This window comes from Bos taurus, chromosome 22, assembly GCF_002263795.3.
Source record: "Bos taurus isolate L1 Dominette 01449 registration number 42190680 breed Hereford chromosome 22, ARS-UCD2.0, whole genome shotgun sequence".
In the NCBI taxonomy this organism is placed as follows: Eukaryota; Metazoa; Chordata; class Mammalia; order Artiodactyla; family Bovidae; genus Bos; species Bos taurus.
In genome coordinates this window covers 47,876,219-47,897,902 of record NC_037349.1, presented here as the reverse complement: position 1 = coordinate 47,897,902, position 21,684 = coordinate 47,876,219, and the positions used below count along the sequence as shown (strand labels likewise).

Sequence of the window (21,684 nt, the reverse complement as noted above, 5' to 3'; positions counted from 1 at the left end):
AGCTAGCATTTGAACATAAATTATTTAATTCCCCAAGAGCATGATAAATTATTCCCTGAAGATAACTTTTAACATTAAAAGCCCTGAGAATTTCAGGTTTTAATGAAAAAAAGGATGTGAATTTCATAAATAAATAAATTATAAAATTCCAAATCTATAAATGTAATCACTGCACTGGATTTCATTTTGTCTTTCGTTTTGAGGGCGGTAACTGGAAGTAGTAGTTTGTGACCTATCAGTGAGAGACCTCACACCCAAGGAACAGACATCAAACCTAAATCCCTCGGCCAACTTTAACTGGGGCCTAGAGAAGCAGGGAACTGGGCAAGACGAGCAAAAGTCCCACTTATTCCTACCACTTCCACTGTGATCTTCCTTCACATCTTGAGAGATTTAAATGCTGCCATCCGTAATCAAAAATAAGCTTATTAGTAACAGATTCAAGTCATAAATATTAACGAGCACCGAACATGAATATAGTTTGCAATAAAGTATATTTAGACCTTGGTACTGGAGAAGGCAATGGCACCCTACTCTAGTACTCTTGCCTGGAGAATCCAGGGACAGAGGAGCCTGGTGGGCTGCCATCTATGGGGTCGCACAGAGTCGGACATGACTGACGCGACTTAGCAGCAGCAGCAACAGACCTTGGTACCCTTGTTCATAAGGCAGAAGAGGAGCAACGAGATGCTGGCAATGCGTCCTGGAGCGGGTGGGAGAGGTGAGAATGATCTGAGCAGCAAAGGGAGGAGGCACTCAGTCAGAGGTACCATAAACACAAGCCTGTCACCTCTTGGAATCTTAAGTGACAACAGGGCTCTGAGGAAGGACTATAATCAGAATAAGAGAGGCCACTGTGATCTTCTAGGTGACAGAGATCTAATCTGGGACACAACTGGGCCTAAACACAGATTTACTGAACTCACGGAAATGAGCACTTAATCAAACTAAGAGATCACGGCCACAGTGAAGACATGTTTCCTGTCGTGTTCCATTTCAAGAGGCTGAGTTCAGTTTTGTGGTTCAACATATGGATGTGACTAGGCTAAGCTGGAATTTAATTCTTAGCTTTCTAATCTTTCACTCATGATCTCAGATCTTACCCCGTGTTATTAATTTAGTCTGTCCTACACCTAAGTGTATCTCCACACGTGAATTAAATAAACACCACCTGTGCTGGATACTTTACGTTGGTACGTGTCAGCCCCACACTTATCCTCCCAGACTCTCCCTGAATCCCACGCATGAATTTGCACGGCCAGCCCCCCTGACCGTTGGCTCTCACTCCGCTCCGACAGCAGCCCTGGCAGGTGTATAGGTTTCTGCTCAGCTGTTAGTGAACTATAGCAGTATAAGTGGGAAAAGGTGGCGCGTGGATTCTGTGTAATACCATCTTCCCCTTTGCTCCTCCAGCCACTCCTTTTGTATCCAATTCCCAGAATTATAGCCGCCCCCTTTTTTAATGAAGTATACCTGATTTGTGCACAATGGTGTGCCAATCTGTGCAGTATAACAAAATGACTGTTAAACACAGAATCATAGCCCCCTTTTGACTGAAGACCTAGGAGAGGTTTATCGATGAGACATTGTCTGACAGCCTACCACATTCAGAATTTACACAATTCACAAACCAGGGTAGGAAGTTATGGTATGAAACATTCATCCATCCATCCAGTCAACAACTTACTGAGCACCTACTAAAGACAAGATCTAGTTTGAGGTGCTGGCGACACAACACAGACAAAAATCCCTGTCCTCAAAGAGCTAGCATTCAAGCGAAGGAAAGAGATAATACAGAGGCTGGAGAAGTAAAACACACAGTGTTAGATAATAAATGCTAAGGAGAAAAAAATAAGCAGAGGCAGGGATATGAAATGTTGGAGGAGGAGTGAAATTTTCTTTTTTTCACTGAGGTATACTTGATTTACAATGTCAGGTAATTCACAGTGATTCACAATTTTTAAAAGTATAGTTAAAATAATATATAGTTAGTATATATTATTGCTAGTTTATAGTTAGTATAATATTGGCTATATTCCCTGTGCTGGGCAATATACCCTCATTGCTTACTTATTTTCTGCATAATAGTTTGTACCTCTTAATTTGTACCTACCTCTATCTTGCCCTACTCCATAACAGTTTCTATATCTGTAAGTCTATTTCTATTTTGTTATACTCACTAGTTTGTTTTATTTTTTAGATTCTACATATAAGAGGTATCATACAGTATTTGTCTTTCTCTGATGGACTTATTTCACCGGGCATAATAACAGGAAGGCTGAAATCAATCACACGGGTCACTGAGCTTATTTTTGGGGAAAGATCCCGAAAAAGTGAGAGAGCTAGTTATGCACACATCTGTACGAAGGCACTCCAGGCAAGAACACATGCAACACGTGCAAAGGCCCTTAGGAAGGAGTCCCCTGGGCTCGCTGGACAGCAGATAATGGGGAGGAAGTCCTAAAAAGTGGGAGGGCTAGGCCATGGGAGCCTTATGCGATAGGAAGAAAATTTGAGTGAAAGCAGGAAGTTCTGAGCAGAGTGACATCATCTGATTTACCTGTTAACAGAATCTCACTATATCATGGGCAGCCTGGAGCAGGCAAGGGCAGAAGGAGGGGAATCAGTTAGGAGGCTACCGTAATAATCCAAATGAGACGAGACGACAGGTAAGACCAAAGAAATGACAGTAAGGATGGTGAGCAGATTCTGAACGTATCTTTAACTCTTATCTGATTCTTAAAAAGTCAACAACAACAAAAAAGAATACCAAAAAAAAAAAAAAAAGTCAGGGGCTGGTCCCTGAATCTTGCTGAAATCCACATCAATAGAAACTCCTACCAACTGAGCATATAATTAGCCAAAGAAAACATAATAACTGCAAATTAACATTCAGCAATAGTCAATACAAGGAAAAACTAATGTATAACATGCCAGGGTTATAAAAATTTTAATAACTCAAAACAGCAAGTGACTCACATGGAAGAATTCAGCATAATAACCTCCCTCAGCAATTAAAGAGCAAATTAGGGGAACTCAACAGATAAAAAAGTAAAAAGTTTGGGGCCCACTGAGGAAATACTGTCATTTTTGCCAAGCTGCGTGCTTATGGACACAAGTTAACAGTTTCCCTTCCCTTCCCATATCCCGACTGCTGCTCACTGCAGTTCCAGGCAGGTCCCAATGAGCCTGCCCACAGCTTAAGATATGACAAATCACTGGAGCTAGTTCTTTGCTGCTTCTGCTGTTCTCAAAGAAGGAGAGTGGGTGAGACCCTCACCAAAGTTAAACAACTTTAGGAGGAAGTAGCACTAAAAGATTAAGGTTTAGAAAGAGATTTGAAAAGGAAAAGTTCAGGGTTCTTATTTTACACTGGGCCTTTTCTCCATTAAAAACAGAAATATTTTAAGTCTGAGAAAGTCTTACACTAACAATAACGATATATGAGTAAGTATTCAAAGATCACTCACTCCCTCACCTTTACTCCCACAAATATTATTCCACAAAATCTGTTTCTCAAAATAACACCCTACAAAAATGTTAGCCCCTTCACCCACCCCTGTCAAAGTATTTTCCACAGGAGGCACTCTGTACCTTTCCGACAGCTTTAAACACTAGCTATTTTGTGTGGCATCATCTTATGGTACTATAAACTCCTCAAGGGCAGGGAATTCCCTTATCTTTGCATTCCCTAAACTCCTGGCACCACCACTTTATACAGTCTGCTGAATAAATTTCTATGTCAATAGATCATGATACCTCCAATTCACTAGAAAGGAAAACACCAGAACTTTCTACTGCAGAAGTAACATTCCTGCCTCCAGGGAGGGGTAATGTCATTCTCATAAGGGAAGGAAATTCAGTGCCCATCATCTGCCTCAAGGCCAGCACCACTGACAGCCCTGGTGTGCACAAGGGCCAACCTCGAGTGCCTTTTTCACCTGAGAGGGCGTAAAAGCAGAATTCCTGTGTGAATTTACTGGGCATTATCCACAGGCAATTTGCTTGCTCTACAATCCTCTTCAAATCCTCTGACGTTAAAATAAGCCTTCGAACCATTTTCTTACACCTGTTCTTTAAACATTAAGTGGTGCAACTTGCCAGGCTTCCCTGTTGTTCACAATGCTAGTCACAATACAAAGAACTTGACTAATCCTAATTGCCAATTTCTACACTTCTCAGATCACTTTCTGAAGGCACCTTATAAATGCACAAAAACTTGCTTTCTGCCACACTCTGTGATACTGTTTTTTTGCCACAATCCCAAGTCTACAAGTTGCATCCTTTTGTCTGCCTTCATGAGTCAAAACTACTCACTAGAACACAAAATAAATGGCAGAAAGAATGCCACAGCAAAGCAAACACACTTGATTCTGGAAAGCCCAATAATGCACTTAGCAGCTCAAGTCCCTGCAGGGAAGGGCAGCCGAGCCTGTGGACCAGCAGCGCCCATCCACCCACCGCTGGCTGGGTGTGCACACCCTCTGTGCAAGCACTGACAGCCTCGGGTTAGGATATATTACAGTCAATTGTTACCCATCTTTTTTTCTGTTTGTTTTATTTACTTTTTAACTTAAGGATATTTGTTTTACAGAATTTTGCTGTGTTCTGCCAAATATCAACATAAATCAGCCATAGGTATACATATGTCCCCTCCTTCTTGGACCTCCCTCCCATCACCCTATTACCCATCCTTTGAGGACAATGCTTTAGAGGCAATGGCAATACGCAGAGGAGATACTCACGGTAGTATGAATGTATGCTCCAAGGGAATATTCTGAAGTTCTTCAGCAAAGGGATGAAAACTAAAAACTCAGATGATTGAAATATAATAACCACTCTAAGATTCAGCTACATAATGCCTCAAGATTCCAAATTCAGTTTCTTCAGAAGTTACTGTACTGGAACCAGAGCATTCTGTTTAAAATTTATCAAGTAGCTCAGATAAAAAGCAAATTAAAGAAAAAAGTTTAGCTGTCTACTGCCAATGAACAAAAGAATACAAAAAAAATTTCCAGCAACTTTCCTTGTGACCCAGCAGTTAAGAATCTGCCTTGCAATGCAGGGGATACGGGTTTGGTCTCTGGTCAGGCAACTAAATCTCCCAAGCGGGGCAGCTAAACCCAAGAGCTGCAACTAAGACCAACACAGTCAAGAAAATTTAAAAAGGTGTTTTTTAAAAAATTTCCAGAAAGTAAAATAATTTGTTAGTCGATCCATGCTGCTGTGATTTTCTCAAAACTAAAACACAAATATCATTTGATAATAAGCAGCACACACACAGGTCTTGGGCTTTAAAGGCATGATTAAGACCTCACAGTCTGTGGACATCTTCAGACACATCGGTCTCCCAAGACTCGGCTGGAAATTCTGTCCCCTCCACCCCTTCTATGCCACCAAAGGGGAAGGGGTGGCAAGGACTTCACCTCCAGCTCCCCTTACTCTACCACACCCAGTGCTGGTGAACAGTATTTATACAAATACTCGAACTCAGGGGGAAAAAATGCTTTCAGTATTAGAAAGCTGTCTTAATCCAAGCAAATTCAGTTATCATTAGTGCACAACGCTGTTTATAGCATAAAAAAATGGAAATAACCCAAAAGTATACAGAGAACTGTTTGAATAAATTACGGTGCATCTGTATAAACACATTACTAGGCAATCACTAAAAGAACAAGGCACACTGCTGTGTACTTTGATATATCCAAGATATTTTAAATGAAAAGAGCACTATCAACTGATTTTTTAAGTGGGTGGGGAAATATGTATCTTTATACAAATAGAATTTTTCTGGCAGAAAACAAAAAAAACTAGGAATAACAGTGACCTCCAGAAGGGACCAGGGGTCTTCCTTGGTGGTTCAGTGGTTAGCACTCGGGGCTTCACTGCATGGAGCGCACGCAGGTTTGATCCCTGGTTGGGAAACTAAGATCCCACAAGCCATGCGGCATAGCCAAAAAAAAAAAAAAAAGATTAAGCATTGATACTTAAGTTTATGATTTGATAAAAATAGAGCAATGCAAGAAAAAGTGATGCCTATTAAAAGCCATCTCATTTTTCTTACCTATTTCTAAATTATTTGTGACAAAATTTGAGCTCAGTAAAATGTGTTGGTGGAAGAGTGGTATAGGAAAAGGTCCATTTTACCCATAGTAACTTTCAACTGTTTGCCACCATGCTAAAAGAATGTATACGTTCTCCTCAAACCAAGATGGAAAAATCCCTTACGTGTTTGGTGCCACAGTAATCCAAGTTTAAATGATTCAAATATACTAATAAATCTGCAACTAAGATTGTTACATTTTATATGTTAGTATCACATACTAATTATAATATGAGTAACCAGTTTTACAAAATATGTTTTTGTTTCTAACTTCAGGATTACCTGAGAGTCCAAATTTTCTAAACTCTCGCCAAAAATCAATTGAGTAAAAAACTAGAATACTAACTCATTTTCGTTTGTGCATGGAAGCAGGACAAAATATATCAAACAAAATATATTAAACAACAACAAAGAAACTTTTAATTTAAAAATTTGTTTAAAAAAATTTTTAATTAAGAACTAGAGGGCTTCTTTTCCTCCATAGCTTCAAAATTTCCAAAACTTTTCCATTTCCAAACAGGACTGAGGAGGGGGTGGGAGGGATTATAGGCAAAGTCAAAGTCTGGTCAACCCTATTTCCCTTCTGTGGATGCCTCCCCTGTTCTCAGGGACCCCCATTCCCATCCAGATACATCTTCATCTGCACTCCCACCACAATAAGAACGTCGATTCAATTAACAATGGTGGGAGGACAGTGGATTCACTGGATTTTATTCTGCAGATCAACCTGGGCCTCATACACCTGCAAATAACAGGTTCTCACGAGGAACATGAGGGCAAAGAAAGTAGAATTGCCCTGTCCCATGCCCATAAAAAACCAGACTGGTAACTGCCTCTTTGGAACTACTTTCATGAAAAGAAGAGCAAATGACTGGAGCTAATGCCCTTCAATTTGATGTTTACTAATAGAAATGCATTTGTAAGGGCTTCCCTGGTGGCTAAGTGGTTGACAACCCACCTGCCAATGCAGGAGACATAGGAGATGCAGCTTTGATCCCTGGGTCAGGGAAGATCTCCTGGAGAAGGGAATGGGAACCCACTCCAGAATTCTTGCAGGAGAATCCCACGGACAGAGGAGCCTGGCAGGCCACAATCCATAGGGTTGCAAAGAGCCAGACACAACTGAAGCGACTGAGCATACACACAGGCACACCATAGAACCTGATCTCTGCAAAAAGAGAAGCCACCGGAATGAGAAGTCCAAGTACGACAACTAGAGAGTAGCCCCCTGCTCATCACAACTAAAGAAAAGTCCCAAGCAGCAATGAAGACCCAGCACAGTCAAAAATAAATAAAATTATTTTTTAAGAAAAGGAATGCGTTTGTTGAAGATCTAAAGATGAGCAGTTATCCTCAAAAAAGTGAAGTTATAAGTTAATGTGATTTAAAAAAAAAAAAAAAAAGAAGTTGAAGAAAAAAGGAATTACGCTTACCTAGAAAAATAAACAGGCACTCCAGGCAGCAAAATATGACAAAGTATTGACTTCTTATAAAAAAATTCAGAACAGGCAGAATTAAACTATAACACTGCCCCCAAATCTCTGGAGTTTAAAAAAAAACTTTTTTTCTTAGATCATTTACAAGCTGGTTGTTTATTCACACCTCCACTCAACATACACATATTTGCTATGCACCATTCTTAGTACAGGGATGCCATGCTGATTAAAGGAACTGGTTCCTATCTTCACGGAGTTGACAACAGTAAACACAAGAACAGTGCATTAGTGCCCTGTTTGGTTTTCCCACAAGGAACAACAAGGAGAAACAGTCCTGGAGTAGGTTTTAATGTTCTCTACCTTGTGACTTTAAAGCAGTCAATGATAAATTAAATTTTTTAAGTATTAAAGTGAACTGAAAGTAAGATAATTTCATTAAGTGATAAGCACCATGAAGAAAAGCAAGCAGTAAAGAGACAGGAAAGCCAGGGGAGTGGAGGTAAGGATGTTGAGGGAAGGGTTCATGACTGAGCTAACCCCTCTGATGAAAAGGAACTAAATGTAACAAACTTTGCTGTACTTGGAGGGACAGAAAAGATGCACAGCGGATTGCGGAAAAGCAGGCAGAAAAGTGGCAGAGGTGGGCAAGGAACAAATTGCAAAGGGTATTACAGACCACAAGAGAAGTTTGGATTTTACTGTAATTGCTATAGAAAGCCAATGGCAGGCTTTAAACCAAGGAGTCACTACATCAGATCTGATTAAACATCATAGCTTTTGTTTAGAATATAATACATTTTGGAGTAGAAACAAAGCTACAAATGGTGCTGCTGCAGTTTTGCCTCCATGCCTTTCCTCAGCTATAATGTATCTACTGTCTACTCTGCTATGTTGTATCCAGGGTACCAATGAGGAATAACAAGGTCTCTCACAGTCAGCTCTCAATCTGGTACAGACACTGAACAAGTAATTACATTTATAACATTCACAAGAGGAGAATATGCAGAAGGCTGAATGCCCAGGGCAAAGGGTAGTTAACCTGGCTTGGAGGCGTCCAGGAAGGAAAACTCCACAGGAAACTTGAGTCTTACAGGACAAACAAGAAATCTCCTTAGTGTCGTCCCCTAGACACAACAAAACCCCTGCTGGAACGTGAGAAAATTTAGGGGCTGCTGAAGACTTTCTTTTAAAGAATTTATATAGCATCATTAAGGTGGAATGGGGAAAAAAAGAGTTAACATAGAAAATATGCAACTGCTACTTCACAGGTATTGCTTACACACGATTTGTTAGGAACTTCAAAGGTACAAACTTCTAGTTGTAAGTCATGGAGATGTAATGTATAGCACAATGACTATAGTTAATATTATATTGCACATTTGAAAGTATCTAAAAGTCATCAGAGTGTATCTAAAAGTCATAAGAAAAAAATTTTGTAACTAGATATGGTGACAGATGTTAACTAGACATACTGTGATCATTTTACAATATATACAAATATCAAATGATCAGTTGTATACTTAAAACTAATGTAATGCTGTATATATCAATTATACCTCAATTTTAAAAGTTATTTAGAAAACCCTTCACTAGCATTTGGTTTTCCCACAACATTGAAAACACAGTAGTCTAAATGTCACTTCAACAAATGGGTCTGTGCTCTCCGTGTATATGTATGTATGTATGTATGTATGTATGTGTGTGTGTGTGTATGCATGTGTGTTACCCACTGTGTACTGGGGTTAATCTTTTTTTGCAGCTTTTGAAGCCATTTTTATACTTAAACCAAGACAAGCTTTTATCGAAATTTTCAAACACAGAGATTTTGAAAAAATTCCAAATTCTCTCCACTTAGATTCAAAAGTTATTAAAATTTTCCTGATTTGCTGTATTTTTCCATATATATGTGCATATGTATTTGCATATATATTTCCATATATATGTGCACGTATTACACATATACATATTTTATGAGCCATTTAAAAGTGCTGAAACATCATGATACCTCACCTTTAACTCTTCAGTTTGATTCTCCCAAGAAAAAGGACATTCTCATATATAGTCACAATGTCATTATCATACCTAAAAAAAAAAAAAAATTCCTTAATATCATCTATTAAGAAGTACACAGTTTTTAAAAGTTTTAAGTATAAAAGGTTTAGTTGGGAACTTTCGGAGAACCCTGGTAGCCTAGTAATTATGGTTTTGGGTTTTCACTGCCAGGATCCAGAGTCAATCCCTGGTCGGGGAACTGAGCCCCCATAAGCTGCGTGGTGCAGCCAAAAAGAGAAGAGACAAGAGAAACTTACTGAAGGAATGTATTTTAATAAAATGATTAATTTATTATTACTTGTATTTCATTATTTTTATTTCTAAAATGTAATAATGCTTTATAAAATTTCAGTTAAAAAGTCCAAATTTGAAGTAAATTTTTAAAATATTAAAAGAATAATTACAGTAGTCAAATAGGGCCAGAAGTATCAGATTGGTATATGCCAGACTGACATTTGAGGAGCCGTATGTTAGTGGAGGACACACTGGACATGCGGAGAAGAGGATGTGGGGAGGACCAGGGTCTGGCCAATGCTGGAGAGAGGGCACGTGTGAGAGGGGGCTGGGCTGGGCAGGTGACCAGACAAGCTCAAGGATTCTGTGCACATTCCTGAGGAGCCTGGACTTTACCCTGCTGGCAGCGGGATAAATTTATGTGATAAAATCAAGTTTGTTTAGAAAGAGCTATCTGTCCACAGTGTATCAGATGGATCAGAGAAGGGTGGGGTAAAGGGGATGGACAACCATTTGGAGGCAACAGAACACATTTTTAACTGCAAATGGTTAACATTTTGGTTATATATGTTGAACAAACCTGCTATACTGGCAAATGAACAAAACAAAAACAGTAAAACTAAACTAAGTTTACTTGCATGTTCATGTTGTAGAAGAGCAGCTTTAGAGAAAGGTAAGAGTCAATAAACACTTCTGTAGAAGTTGAAAGGAACCCCTGGGCATTTCTGAGGTTTTCAGCATTTAAAGGAGCTGGCTCTTTTTACCACCTAGTTTCACTTTCCAAAGTGGCACTGCTTTTCCTTGGCAAGTTTCATCACAGCATTAATTTTATACTTACCAGTCACAAAATAAAACCAATGAGAAAGAGGCGGGGTGCAGCACAGATAAAGCGGTTTTTGGACAAGCAGAGTACCCTCAGGCAGTCCTGAGCAACTAACTGCAGGGAGTTCCACTTAGAGAGGCCGAGAACCAGACACCAGCTCTGCCTCGGAGGAGGAGGAGGGCAGCATGGGGAGGCCTAAGTGGCAGGACAGGATGCTGGCCTTTCATTCCCCTTCCACCAGAACTCCAGTCTTTTCTTATTTTACATACTGGGCCTCCTGGAAAGATTTCACTTAACAAAGGGCCCCATAGCTTATAAAAATGTCTGAAAACCAAGAAGTCAGAACAGCACATTCTTAAGTCAAAGGTTGGTAATTTTCAATAAGAAGGCTCAGTTCCACAGGAGAGCTGTGGGGAGAAAAAAAGCTGTCAGGAGAAAAATTGGACACCATCACCAAGAAGGAAGGTAAAAAAAAAGAGACCTAGGCAGATGAGTCGGCTAGAGGAGTAGCTTTAAGGCAGACTAAGGAATTGTTTGGGACCTATAGATTAAAGGGCCAGCGGAACTCCAAACTGGACAGGCCCAGAGAGACAGGATATATGGACCTGAAGCTCAGTAGAAAGGTTTAGGGGGGCACACAGGCTAGATGAAGTGGAAAGGTGGGGGGATCCCCCAAGGGAGGTGCAAACAGAGGAACAACAGAGGAGCTGCAAAGGTCACAGAAGGCAAAAAGAAAAAGGTCTGCCTCAGGTTAATACTGTGTGGAACCAGCCACAAATAGGGCCCCTTCAAGAGGAGACCCTGAATTCCAGGCGGTGTGTCCACAGCAAACGGGGCACAGGCTGGACTGATGGGGTGGTGCTCCAGAGAGCAGAAGCTGCAGAAGGGCAAAGGAACCAGGGTAGAGGGTACTGGCCAGGAAGCAAACAAAAGATTGGACAATGGGTCCAGGCCCAAAGGGGCTGAAACTCTTTGAGAGGAAAAGGAGGTCAAAGTAAGGTCAAAGATGAGACAGGGAGAGTAGGGAAGCCTCTCAAAGAGCTTGTGGAAAAAGAATACTACCACAGAACCTGAGATTTCAGTAGTATAGCTGCTTTCAAAAGAGCTCCTCTCAAAGTTAATAGGAAGCCAAAATCAGGGTAAAGGTCAAGGGGTGGGCGGGGAGGAGACTGTTTTCAGAATCCTGTTGTGCCTCAAAGCCCTGGACAGGGCTGCAAAAGTCCTGGAGCCCTCAAGCATTCACTGCAAGAAGGGAGAGCCACCCTACAAGGCAAGGCCAGAAGAGCCCCTCCAGCTCTCTGCATCCCCTGTCACAGCTACTACTGGCAGCAGAGTCATTTAAAGTTTCTCTCAGTTCACCCAGGAACCCTTAAGGAAAACCAGATTCAGGTAACGCCAAACAGCAGATTCTGTTTGCCAGTCTGCATGTGGTATTACTTGTATTAATAATAAAAACTTTCGTACATTTCAAATGCAAATATGAACCATGACTGAGGATTAAAATCAACTTCAAAATGGAAACAAAATGAAAGTAATGAACATCAGCCCTACATTAAGAAATGCTCGGGCTTCCCTGGTGGCTCAGTGGTAAAGGGTTCACCTGCCAATGCAGGAGACTCGGGTTCAATCCCTGATCAGGGAAGATCCCACGTGCTGCAGAGCAACTGAGCCTACGTGCCGCAACTACTAAAGCCCAATACCCTAGAGCCTGCACACTGCAACTAGAGAAAAGCCTACACACCAACAAAGACCAGCACAGCCAAAAATAAAGAAGCCCTTCCCTGGTGGGTCAGACAGTAAAGAACCTGCCTATAATGCACAAGACCTGGATTCAATCCCTGGGACAGCAAGGAGAACAAACCAGTCAATCCTAAAAGAAATCAACCCTGAATATTCATTGGAAGGACTGATGCTGAAGCTCCAATACTTTGGTTACCTGATGCCAAGAGCCGACTCATTGGAAAAGACCCTGATGCTGGGAAAGGTTGAGGGCAGGAGAAGAAGGGAGTGAAAGAAGATGAGATGGTTGGATGGCATCATTGACTCAATGGACATGAGTCTGAGCTAACTTCAGGAGATAGTGAAGGACAGGGAAGCCTAGGGTCTGTAGTCCATGGGGTCACAATTCCCCGATCATAAACGACCATGTTGTTGTTGTCTTCGTTGCTAAATTGTGGCTAACTCTTTTGCAACCGCGTGGACCGTAGCCCACCAGTTTCCTCTATGCATGGGATTTCCCAGGCAAGAATACTGGAGTGGGGTTGCCATTTTCCTCTCCAGGGAATCTTCATACCCAGGGATCAAACCCATGCCTCCTGTACTGGCAGGCTTCACTGAGCTATCAGGAAAGCCCATAAATGATAACAACAAAATACCCAAAGTTTTTCATATTTCTAGGTTTAGCTACTAGATCACCTACTCCTGCCCATTTTGCTCAATAATAAAAACAAAAAGTAATCAAAAGGAAACTACATTCCTGGAAAAAACAGCTACCTATTGTTTTTTTAAAGAAAATTATGTCTAACAGTGTAACTCTAGAAAACAACTAATCACTCTGATTTTCTTAAGAACTGAGCAGTTATTTAAAGCACCAAAAAAAAAAAAAAAAAAAATCAGGCTTCATAACATTCACTGTCACAAAGATAGTCAAAAGCACTCCTTGTCAAGAAGCAAGTTGGGGAGGAGGGGTGATGAAAAGATGCTCTAAAGTGTCCCCCCACCACCCTGGAACAAACAGTATTCAGGAAAGTCACCCCATGTTTACTAATACAGGAATCAAAAATAACAGTAAAGACGTATATAGCCCCAGGAACTATATTCAGTATCTTATAATAACCTATGATGGAAAAGAATCTGCAAAGGAATATACACATACACACATACAGCTGAATCACTTTGCTGTACACGTGAAACTAACACAACAAATCAACTACACATCAATTAAAAATTGTAATAACAGTAAAGAAAACAATAATTTTTTAATTTATTTTAATTGGAGGCTAATTACTCTATGATATTGTGGTGGTTTTTGCCATACATTGATATAAATCAGCCACAGGTGTACATGTGTGTTAAAAAACACTTACATATGTTGGCTGTTGTTTAGTTGCTCAGTTGTTTAGCTATTCTGAAAGGGCTAACTGCTCAACTCATACTCTGTGCCCAACTTGCTTTCTATGACTGGACATCTGTATTTCTCAAATCCAGAGGTACAGTAATACAATAAAGCTAAAACATAAAATATAGAGCATTAATTATGTGGTATCATTATTATGTAAACTATTAAGCCTCTTTTAAATACTCAATTAGTTTTCCATTAATACAGAAATGAGACTGAAATACAGTTAAAACCTCAACTAACCAGAACAGCTAGGGAATGAGTCACAGAATAATCATGCCTCTCAGATACTCAAAGGCTTATTTACAACTTTAGAATGCATAAACTCTTTTGGTTAACTGTTCTGGACCAAACACTTGACTCAGACCAACACTGTGAACATCAGTGACTACACAGTAAGGGGGTATACGAAGACCCACAAAGCTCTGTCCTCATCCAAATGAAATCCAAGACTGTAGCAACCTTTGCTTTACACTTTCCCTGTCATCATATTCTGCTTCCATCCCTCTCCTTCCAATAACCATGTATGTCAGAACTATATCTAAGGAAAAGGTACCTGGTTCTCACAGTTCTGCTGGCACCTACCAAGTTCCTCCAAAGGAGGTAACAAGCCCTCATATACAGGGTTCCAGGACCTATTTTACCTGCTGTGGAAATGTATTTTGTCAAAAGGAAATTCTGATACATGTATTACAACACAGATGACCCTTGAGGACACTACGCTACAATGAAATAAACCACTCACAAGAAGACAGATACTGTAAAATTCCACCTATATGAGATAGCCAGACGGTCAAATTCACAGAGGCAGAAGCAGAACGCTGGTCACCAGGGGCTGCAGGGAGGCAGGAATGGGGAATTATTGTCAATAATACAGACTTTCAGTTTGGGAAGATGAAAAAGTTGCCAAAATGGACAGTGGTGATCACCGCACAACACTGTGAATGTTTTTAATGCCACTTAATTGTACCCATTAAAATGGCAAATTTTATGTTGTGTATATTTTATCACAACTTACAAAATTAAATATTTTTAAATTAATGTAAGTTTGCTTCCTTATTAATTACTGTGTTCTAGAAATGATATAGTCAGTGCATCTGTGTAATCATTGATCACCCCAAGGTTATTTTATAATGATATGAGTAAAAATAAGCCAAAGTGGCTTAAAATTATGATTCCAAAGTAACATACACTATGTTTAACACGGAAAATGCATGTTTTTTCAAGAAACATGAAAAAACATTTTTTTCAAGAACAAGAAAATTCTTGTTTTTTCAAACAAGAAAGAACACTAGCAAAAACTGAGACAAGAAAGCACTAGTCTGGATACCGAATGAACATGAAATTAACATGGAAAATTAGTGATAACTCACAGGTGGCCTTACCACTGAGCAAATATTACATAGCAGCCACATCAAATAAAAACTATTCTGGAAAAATATAGTAATTTGGAATTCAAATCGAAGTACTTGCTGGTTAACACGTTAAACTTAATTTTTCAGCAGGAAAAATTCTTCAGGTATTTTAATGATTACTAAATTTCTCAGTCCTCTCATGTTGTCATTCCAGAAACAATCATCCTGTACTTGTAACTGCTGACAAACCACCCTCCATCTCTCATCTAAGACCCTCTCCAAATGTCATCTCATCCCAGAACTAACTTTCCCAGACCAAGCAGGTAACTGTCAACTGCCCGATCCACCCCAAATCAGTCTAGTAATTAACCTTTCTCCAGATTACGTAAAAAAGTCAGAAAGGAACCTGCATGCAGGACATACACCATGTTAGAAATGCCACCATGCAGTATTTATCCACAGTGCTTGGCTCTGAAGTTACTCAACCATCAAACCATGAAGTCAGCAGGGACCTAATACCTTTAGGATAATATATAGACAACATTTTTTTAATGATGTCCCTGAGCAATGATCTAAAGACAAAGAGAGGCAGTCTTCCCTGGCAGTCTTTGGCTAAGACTCCACTCCCAATGCAGGAGGTCCGGGTTCCATCTCTGGTCAAAGAACTAGATCCCACATGCCACAATTATGAGTACACATGCCCAAACTAAGACTCAGTGCAGCCAAATAAGTAAAAATGAAGATATATATGTATATAAAATATTTTAAAAATACAGAGAGCTGAATAAATTTATAAACATCCTCTTAAGTAAAAGAGACTAGAAAATAATTACAAATCTTTAGGTACCTTTGAGCAACAGGCAAAGGTTTACAATCAAATGTGTTAAAACCTCTACAGGAAAGTCATAATTTTTCTTTTAATAACCTGCCTTCTTATCCTCTCTCCCACCTCTGTAAAGCTTAAAAATGAACTTGTAACAACCTGACCACATCCTTTCTATTTTAAATATTTTCCAATGTTTAATTATTTGCCAATTCCATTTGAAGAAGTATAGAGTCATACCAAAATCCCACTCCCTGAAGTCTAATGGTTCAAAATCTTCCAGGTAACCAAAATCCCCAGAGAGCTTCACCCATTTAACAACTATGTACAAAAAGAAATATTTTTTTCAATTACAAAACATTCTAGTTAGAAAATAAAGTCTATTTACAGAAATAAAAGTACTCTCCCATAAGAAAGTTATACCATTTACTGATTACATGTCTTTTCATTCTCACTTAAATTATTCTGAAGCATTGGGTAACAGTCAAATAATTCCAGAAAGAAAAGTTTTAAGAATTTATAAGAGAGAAAAGCTTTAATAAAAAATATTTAGAATTTACAGTGTCTGCCTTACGTCTTCTGCTTTCTGGATGTATTCCTTTATTTAATGTGAACATGACAGCAAGTCGGGCTTCCCTAGTGGCTCAGACGGTAAAGCGTCTGTCTGCAATGCAGGAGACCTGGGTTCGATCCCTGGGTTGGGAAGATCCCCTGGAGAAGGAAACGGCAGCCCACTCCAGTATTCTTGCCTGGAAAATCCCATGGACCACGGAGCCTGGTAGGTTACAGTCCATGGGGGTCGCAGAGAGTCAGACACGACTGAGCAACTTCACTTCACTGACATGAAGTCATAATAAAAAGGCCAATGAAGTTTGGACAATTCAGCTTTTCTACAGACTTCAGAGAGTCAAAAGACAGCAGCTTCTACATCATCATTCTATAGTAAAGACCAGTCTAGTTACCACTGTGAAAGCAAAAGTACCCTAGAGAAGCAGCAAGATTATAGGCAAGAAAAGCACTTTTAAAGAGAAAAATCAGAGTTTACAGAACAATAAATAGCAAAGACGGAATTCACTTTAATGTTTTCTCATTTTGTACCTCTTTAGTTACATCGCTCAAAAATTTAACAAATTTTAAGTTAAATATCTGATAGTGCAAAAGCCAGGAAATCTAAAAAGAGCCACCAAAAAAAGGGAGGGAGGAAGGAAGAAAGGAGAAAAAAGGGTGGATCAATAATAACTAAGTGATAAATTACTTTCTTTGCTAATGATGCTATGAATCTTAGGGTAGCAAATTCAGCTTAGTTTTTGGCCAACTGTCTGACTCAGTCACAGAAAAACAGAATTATTCAGCAGAATCATCTCACAAAATAAAACCTTTGAACTTCGTGGACTATGCCCTATGCATCCCTACCACAGGACTTAGTTCTCAACTTGCTACAGCCTTGCAGTAAAAAACACAGACCTTCCTGAGAACTAACAAGAATTCAGTTACAACCTCTACCTCCTCTCCTTTAGCAACAGAAATAAGAAAGGGTACAAGAATATACTAAAAGGCATTTGGGAAAGATAAGTAAATTGCTGAAGTTCTTGCTTTAGTGGGAAACATAAAAGGCCCAACTTCCTAGGTCTAACACAAAAAGCAAAAACCAAACAAAAATTAAAAACCACCTGACATAATTTTTAGTTATCTTTTGTTTTTGCTTTCACTGCTAGAGTTTTAATGATCTGACAAACCAGGGGAATATCTTGCATATATAAATCAAGTTAACTGCTGTCATTTAAAAGGTTGTTAAAGCTTTATGCCCACATTCTTTAATTCAATGAACTTTTAAAAAATCAATTTTCATTTAATTTTCTCAGCAAATTCTAGGCTTTAAGGAACTGATTCATCTACTGACACTTAAACCTGACTTGTGGGAAAAGTTCATGATTCATCCTTTAAACCTACTGTCTGCAAATATATCTGCATTCCAAAAACGGGAAGTAGCAGATTGATACAGGGCCCATGTTCACAAGGACTCCCGGAACCACAGATCCCAACGTGCACAGTACTGCCTCAACTAAAAGGTGACCTTCTGACTAAGAGGTCTCCCAGGTCAGAAATTTTAGTCATTTTAAATAGTATAAAAATGTAAAAATTGTTATAAAAAGCATGAGGATCATGGAGAAAATGACCATGACCCTAACTCCAGTTAACAGATGTGTTGTTTTTCAGTTTACTAATATTACCCCCATTCACCCCAAAAAGGGTTGTGCTGTAAAGCAAAACTCACCAGTGGTGATAGAAGTCAGTACAGTGTCACCCTGGGGGAGGGAAAGTGTTAACTGAAAAGGAGAAATGTAGAAAGAGCCCTTTGGGAAGCTAAAAACGCTCTATATCTTGATCTGAGTGTAGCTACCAGTGCATATACATATGAAAAAGTCACTGAACTCTAGTACATAAATTGAGATCTTATTATAAATTAGGCTTCAATAAATAAATGAATATATAATTTTAAAACATATTAAAATGCATTTGTAACTATCTTTCCAGACAATGTTATATAAAATCATCCAAGATACAACTCTCAAGGTATTTTTTTCTGAATGTATTTTAATAGAGATGCAGGTTGTGAGTGAGCACTTCTTTGTAGAACCTTTCAAAGTACAAACCTAAATTTTTTTAATCTTTCTCTTTAGAAAGTCACCAAATTTCAGAACTGAAAGGACGCACAATGATCATCTATTCATCCACTAATTTTGCAAAGAAACAAAAACAAATCTGTAAAGAAACTTACCCAAGATAAGGCAGTAGTCAATGACAAGAGTAGTAACAAAATTGTTTCCTGATCTGGGGCCACTCCCGTTTCCACCAAGCCGTTACTTTTCTGACATTGTAAACAAATCTCAACTCCGAATCTACCTGTGGCCTAGAAAGATTCTACATACCTTAAAATACCAGGCCAACAGGCCCCAAAGTGTACTCAAGAGTACACTCATCTTCCTTCCTCATCTCAAGACAGTCGACAAACGAACAAGTACGTTTTCAGGCATTTTACTTGCGATGCAATCAAGTGTGACATCTTAAAAATGTGGTTCCAGAGAAGAAGGCATTGCAGGGTTTGATAAAATCCATCTTATTACCTTTCCAATCTTTTTGATGGTTTCTTGGTTCTCAGGACTAAGTAGGGCTCACGAAACCTCGCTCGGGGCAGTCCACCCGCATGGCTTTGAGAGACCCGCTGGGAATATCCCCCACTAAATAAAAAGCCTGTCCTTGGCAAGGGTGTCCTACCCCACTGCCGGTGTATAACAAGACGTGCAGGTGACCTGTCCTTTACGGCTCAGTTTTAGACCCCAGTGAGCAGCTGACATTTTGTGAAAAACTTAACATACATCCTTTCCGCGGGAATGTATCTCCGTTCTCACAAGGCGTTTCTGCTCCCCACAAAGCAGGCCTGCCTTCTCAGGACACTCGGCTCGCCTCTCCAGTCTCCTTTTCAGGGTCCAAAACGAGACTTTAAGAACAGAAATCGAAACGGTCACGGACCTCTGGAGCGGCAGGTCCGCCTGGGGTCGGGCAGCGCGTTCCCGGCGAGCCCACGGCCCGCTCGATCGGCGCTGGGGAGGCCCGGCACACTCCGATACGCTGGCCCGAAGCAACCGGTTGCGGCGGCCGCTAGACGCTCAGCCATCGCGCCGCGGCCGCTTCGGCCCAGGGAAGTTCAGATCGCCGCGCGGGCGGCGCGTCCCCGGGTCCTGCTGCGGGTTCGCGCCCCGGGCCCGGAGCGAGCCCGGGGGGCGGGTCCGCGGGGGCTCGGCGGGCGGGAGCGCGGGACGCGCGGGGAGGGGCGCGCCAGGGGCCCAGCGCGCCGGGGAACTTGGGCGCCCGCGGTACCGCCGCCCGGCCACTTTCCTTTCACGCCCTGGGGTTGCCGCGCGCCGCGCGAGTCCGCCCGGGACTGCCGGCCGCCGCCGCCTCAGCGAGGCGCCCAGGCGCGCTCCTACCGCCCGGCCGGCAGCCGCGCGGGGCCGCGCCAGGCCGCGCGCGGCCGCCGCGCTCCCCCCCCCCACCCCGGCGCCCCGCCCCCGCCCCCAACGTGCCGCCGCCGCCCGTTGGCGCCTCAGCCCGCGCGCCCGCCGCCCTCCGGCTCCCGGTGGATTTTCGTTGGCAAAGTTGCGCGGCCGCCTCGAGGGGGCCGCCGCGCGGTCCACCGCCCCGGCGCTGCCGCCGCCCCTTCAGGCCGCCGCGCGGGAAGGCCCAGCCGGCGGCCCCGCTTTTTTACCTGCCGGGAGTTTTCGCGCGCGCCCTCGCTCAATCGCTTGCTTTTCCCTTCTCGCGCTCGTTTTCTTTCTTTCTTTCCTTCTTTTCGTCCCCCCGCGCGGAAGCTTTTTCCGCTCGCGCCGCCCGCGCTTGCCCGCTCGCGCCCTCCTTCCTGCTGGGCTCCGCGGAGCGGGGCGGCCGGCAGCTCTCCCCGCCCCCCTCCACCCGCGCTCCGGCGGAGGCGGCGGCGGCGGCGGCGGCGCTCCGCGCTCCGACTCATTCCAATATGGCACGGGCGCAGGGCGCATGCGCCCGCGCCCCCCCCCCCCCCCCCCCATTCCGCGCTCCTCCCGGCAGCCCGCGCCCCTCGCGCGGCGCGCGTGGCGCCCCCCTGCCGGGCCTCTCCGGGCTAGCTCGATCGTCTTCCGGCCCAGCTGGGTCAGTACGGGAGACGAGGCGGCAGCAGACGGGGGTCCTGGGGCACCCGCGGCGGCAGCCGCCCCGGCCCCTCATGCCCCCAGCCCACAACTTACAGCTGACACCTCGAGGCCGTGGCGCAGAGCTAACGGCTGCGTCCCCATCTCCGACGGCGTTGCAGGCTGGCGCGGACTGGCCCCGACGGGAAGGCGCGCCCCAGGGACCCAGCGCCAACCGAGTCCCTGCTCCGACCCACGAGGGAAGAGCCCCTGCGCCTCACCTCGGGTTGAGGACGGAGTCCAGCGAACTTGGTGGCGTCCTGGTATCGTTTTTGGCGTCCGAGGTGAAGCGCGATGCTGTCGTCTGCATGTGACCGTCTCCGGCAAGATGGCATTAGCGGAGGAACGGACAGAGCGACAACTGGATGCTAGATCGGCGCGTGTCGCCGCGGGAGAGGGCTGCGTCCGTCCGCCAGGCCCACGTCGGGGACCTTCCCGTGAGATCTGGAAAGCACCCAAGTGCCCCCTGTCTGCGAAGTCAGACCCTGGGCCCCCGGCGCACCGGGTGTCTCCGGGCTTCCGCAGGAGGCACCCTGTAAATCCTAGTTTTCCTGTCGCTCGGGGGCCCCAGCGAGGGGGCACAAGACGGCTGCCGAATTCCGGCGGGAGAGCAGGGGGCCCCGGGCTGGGACAGAAGTTCGAAGGTGGCTACAAGCCGGCCCCGAAACCCGAGGTGCACACAGGCGATTGTGTTCCCCGAGCTCGCCCCTTCCCCAGCGAGGGCAGGTGCCAGTGAGACACCCGGATCCCCACCTGCTTTGTAGAGTTCCCTGCACCACGGAAACCCTGGAGTGCCCGGATTCCCGGGCCCTGGGAGGAGGTCTCTGACAGGGCTCTGATGATTCCTGTCTTTCAGAAAGGAAGAGGCGCCCCCACAGCAAGAAGGAGGTCTAGGGTGCCGAATGCGGCTCAAGTCACTTCCCAATGACCTCAGCCACTGCGCTGGGAAATATTACCCTACTTCACAGACAATGTTGCTCAAAGTCACACCACTGGCTAGATTTGAATCTAGATTTTTT

General features: G+C 42.9%; 1 protein-coding gene across 12 annotated transcripts in view; it reads right to left on the bottom strand.

Moving 5' to 3' along the window:
* Positions 1-20,968, bottom strand: part of SFMBT1 (Scm like with four mbt domains 1) — a 120,899-nt gene extending 99,931 nt beyond the window's left edge. For 2 of the 12 annotated variants that reach the window (XR_009492263.1, XM_059879605.1), the window contains exon 1: positions 20,212-20,512. Coding sequence is in view for 2 of the 12 variants with exons in the window: in XM_059879605.1 (XP_059735588.1) it covers positions 20,212-20,497 (286 nt within the window). In the remaining 10 variants the exon portion in view is untranslated. The other 10 variants (XM_024982608.2, XM_010817698.4, XM_059879607.1 and 7 more) reach the window with 10 other exon arrangements.
* Positions 20,969-21,684: the final 716 nt, after the last annotated feature.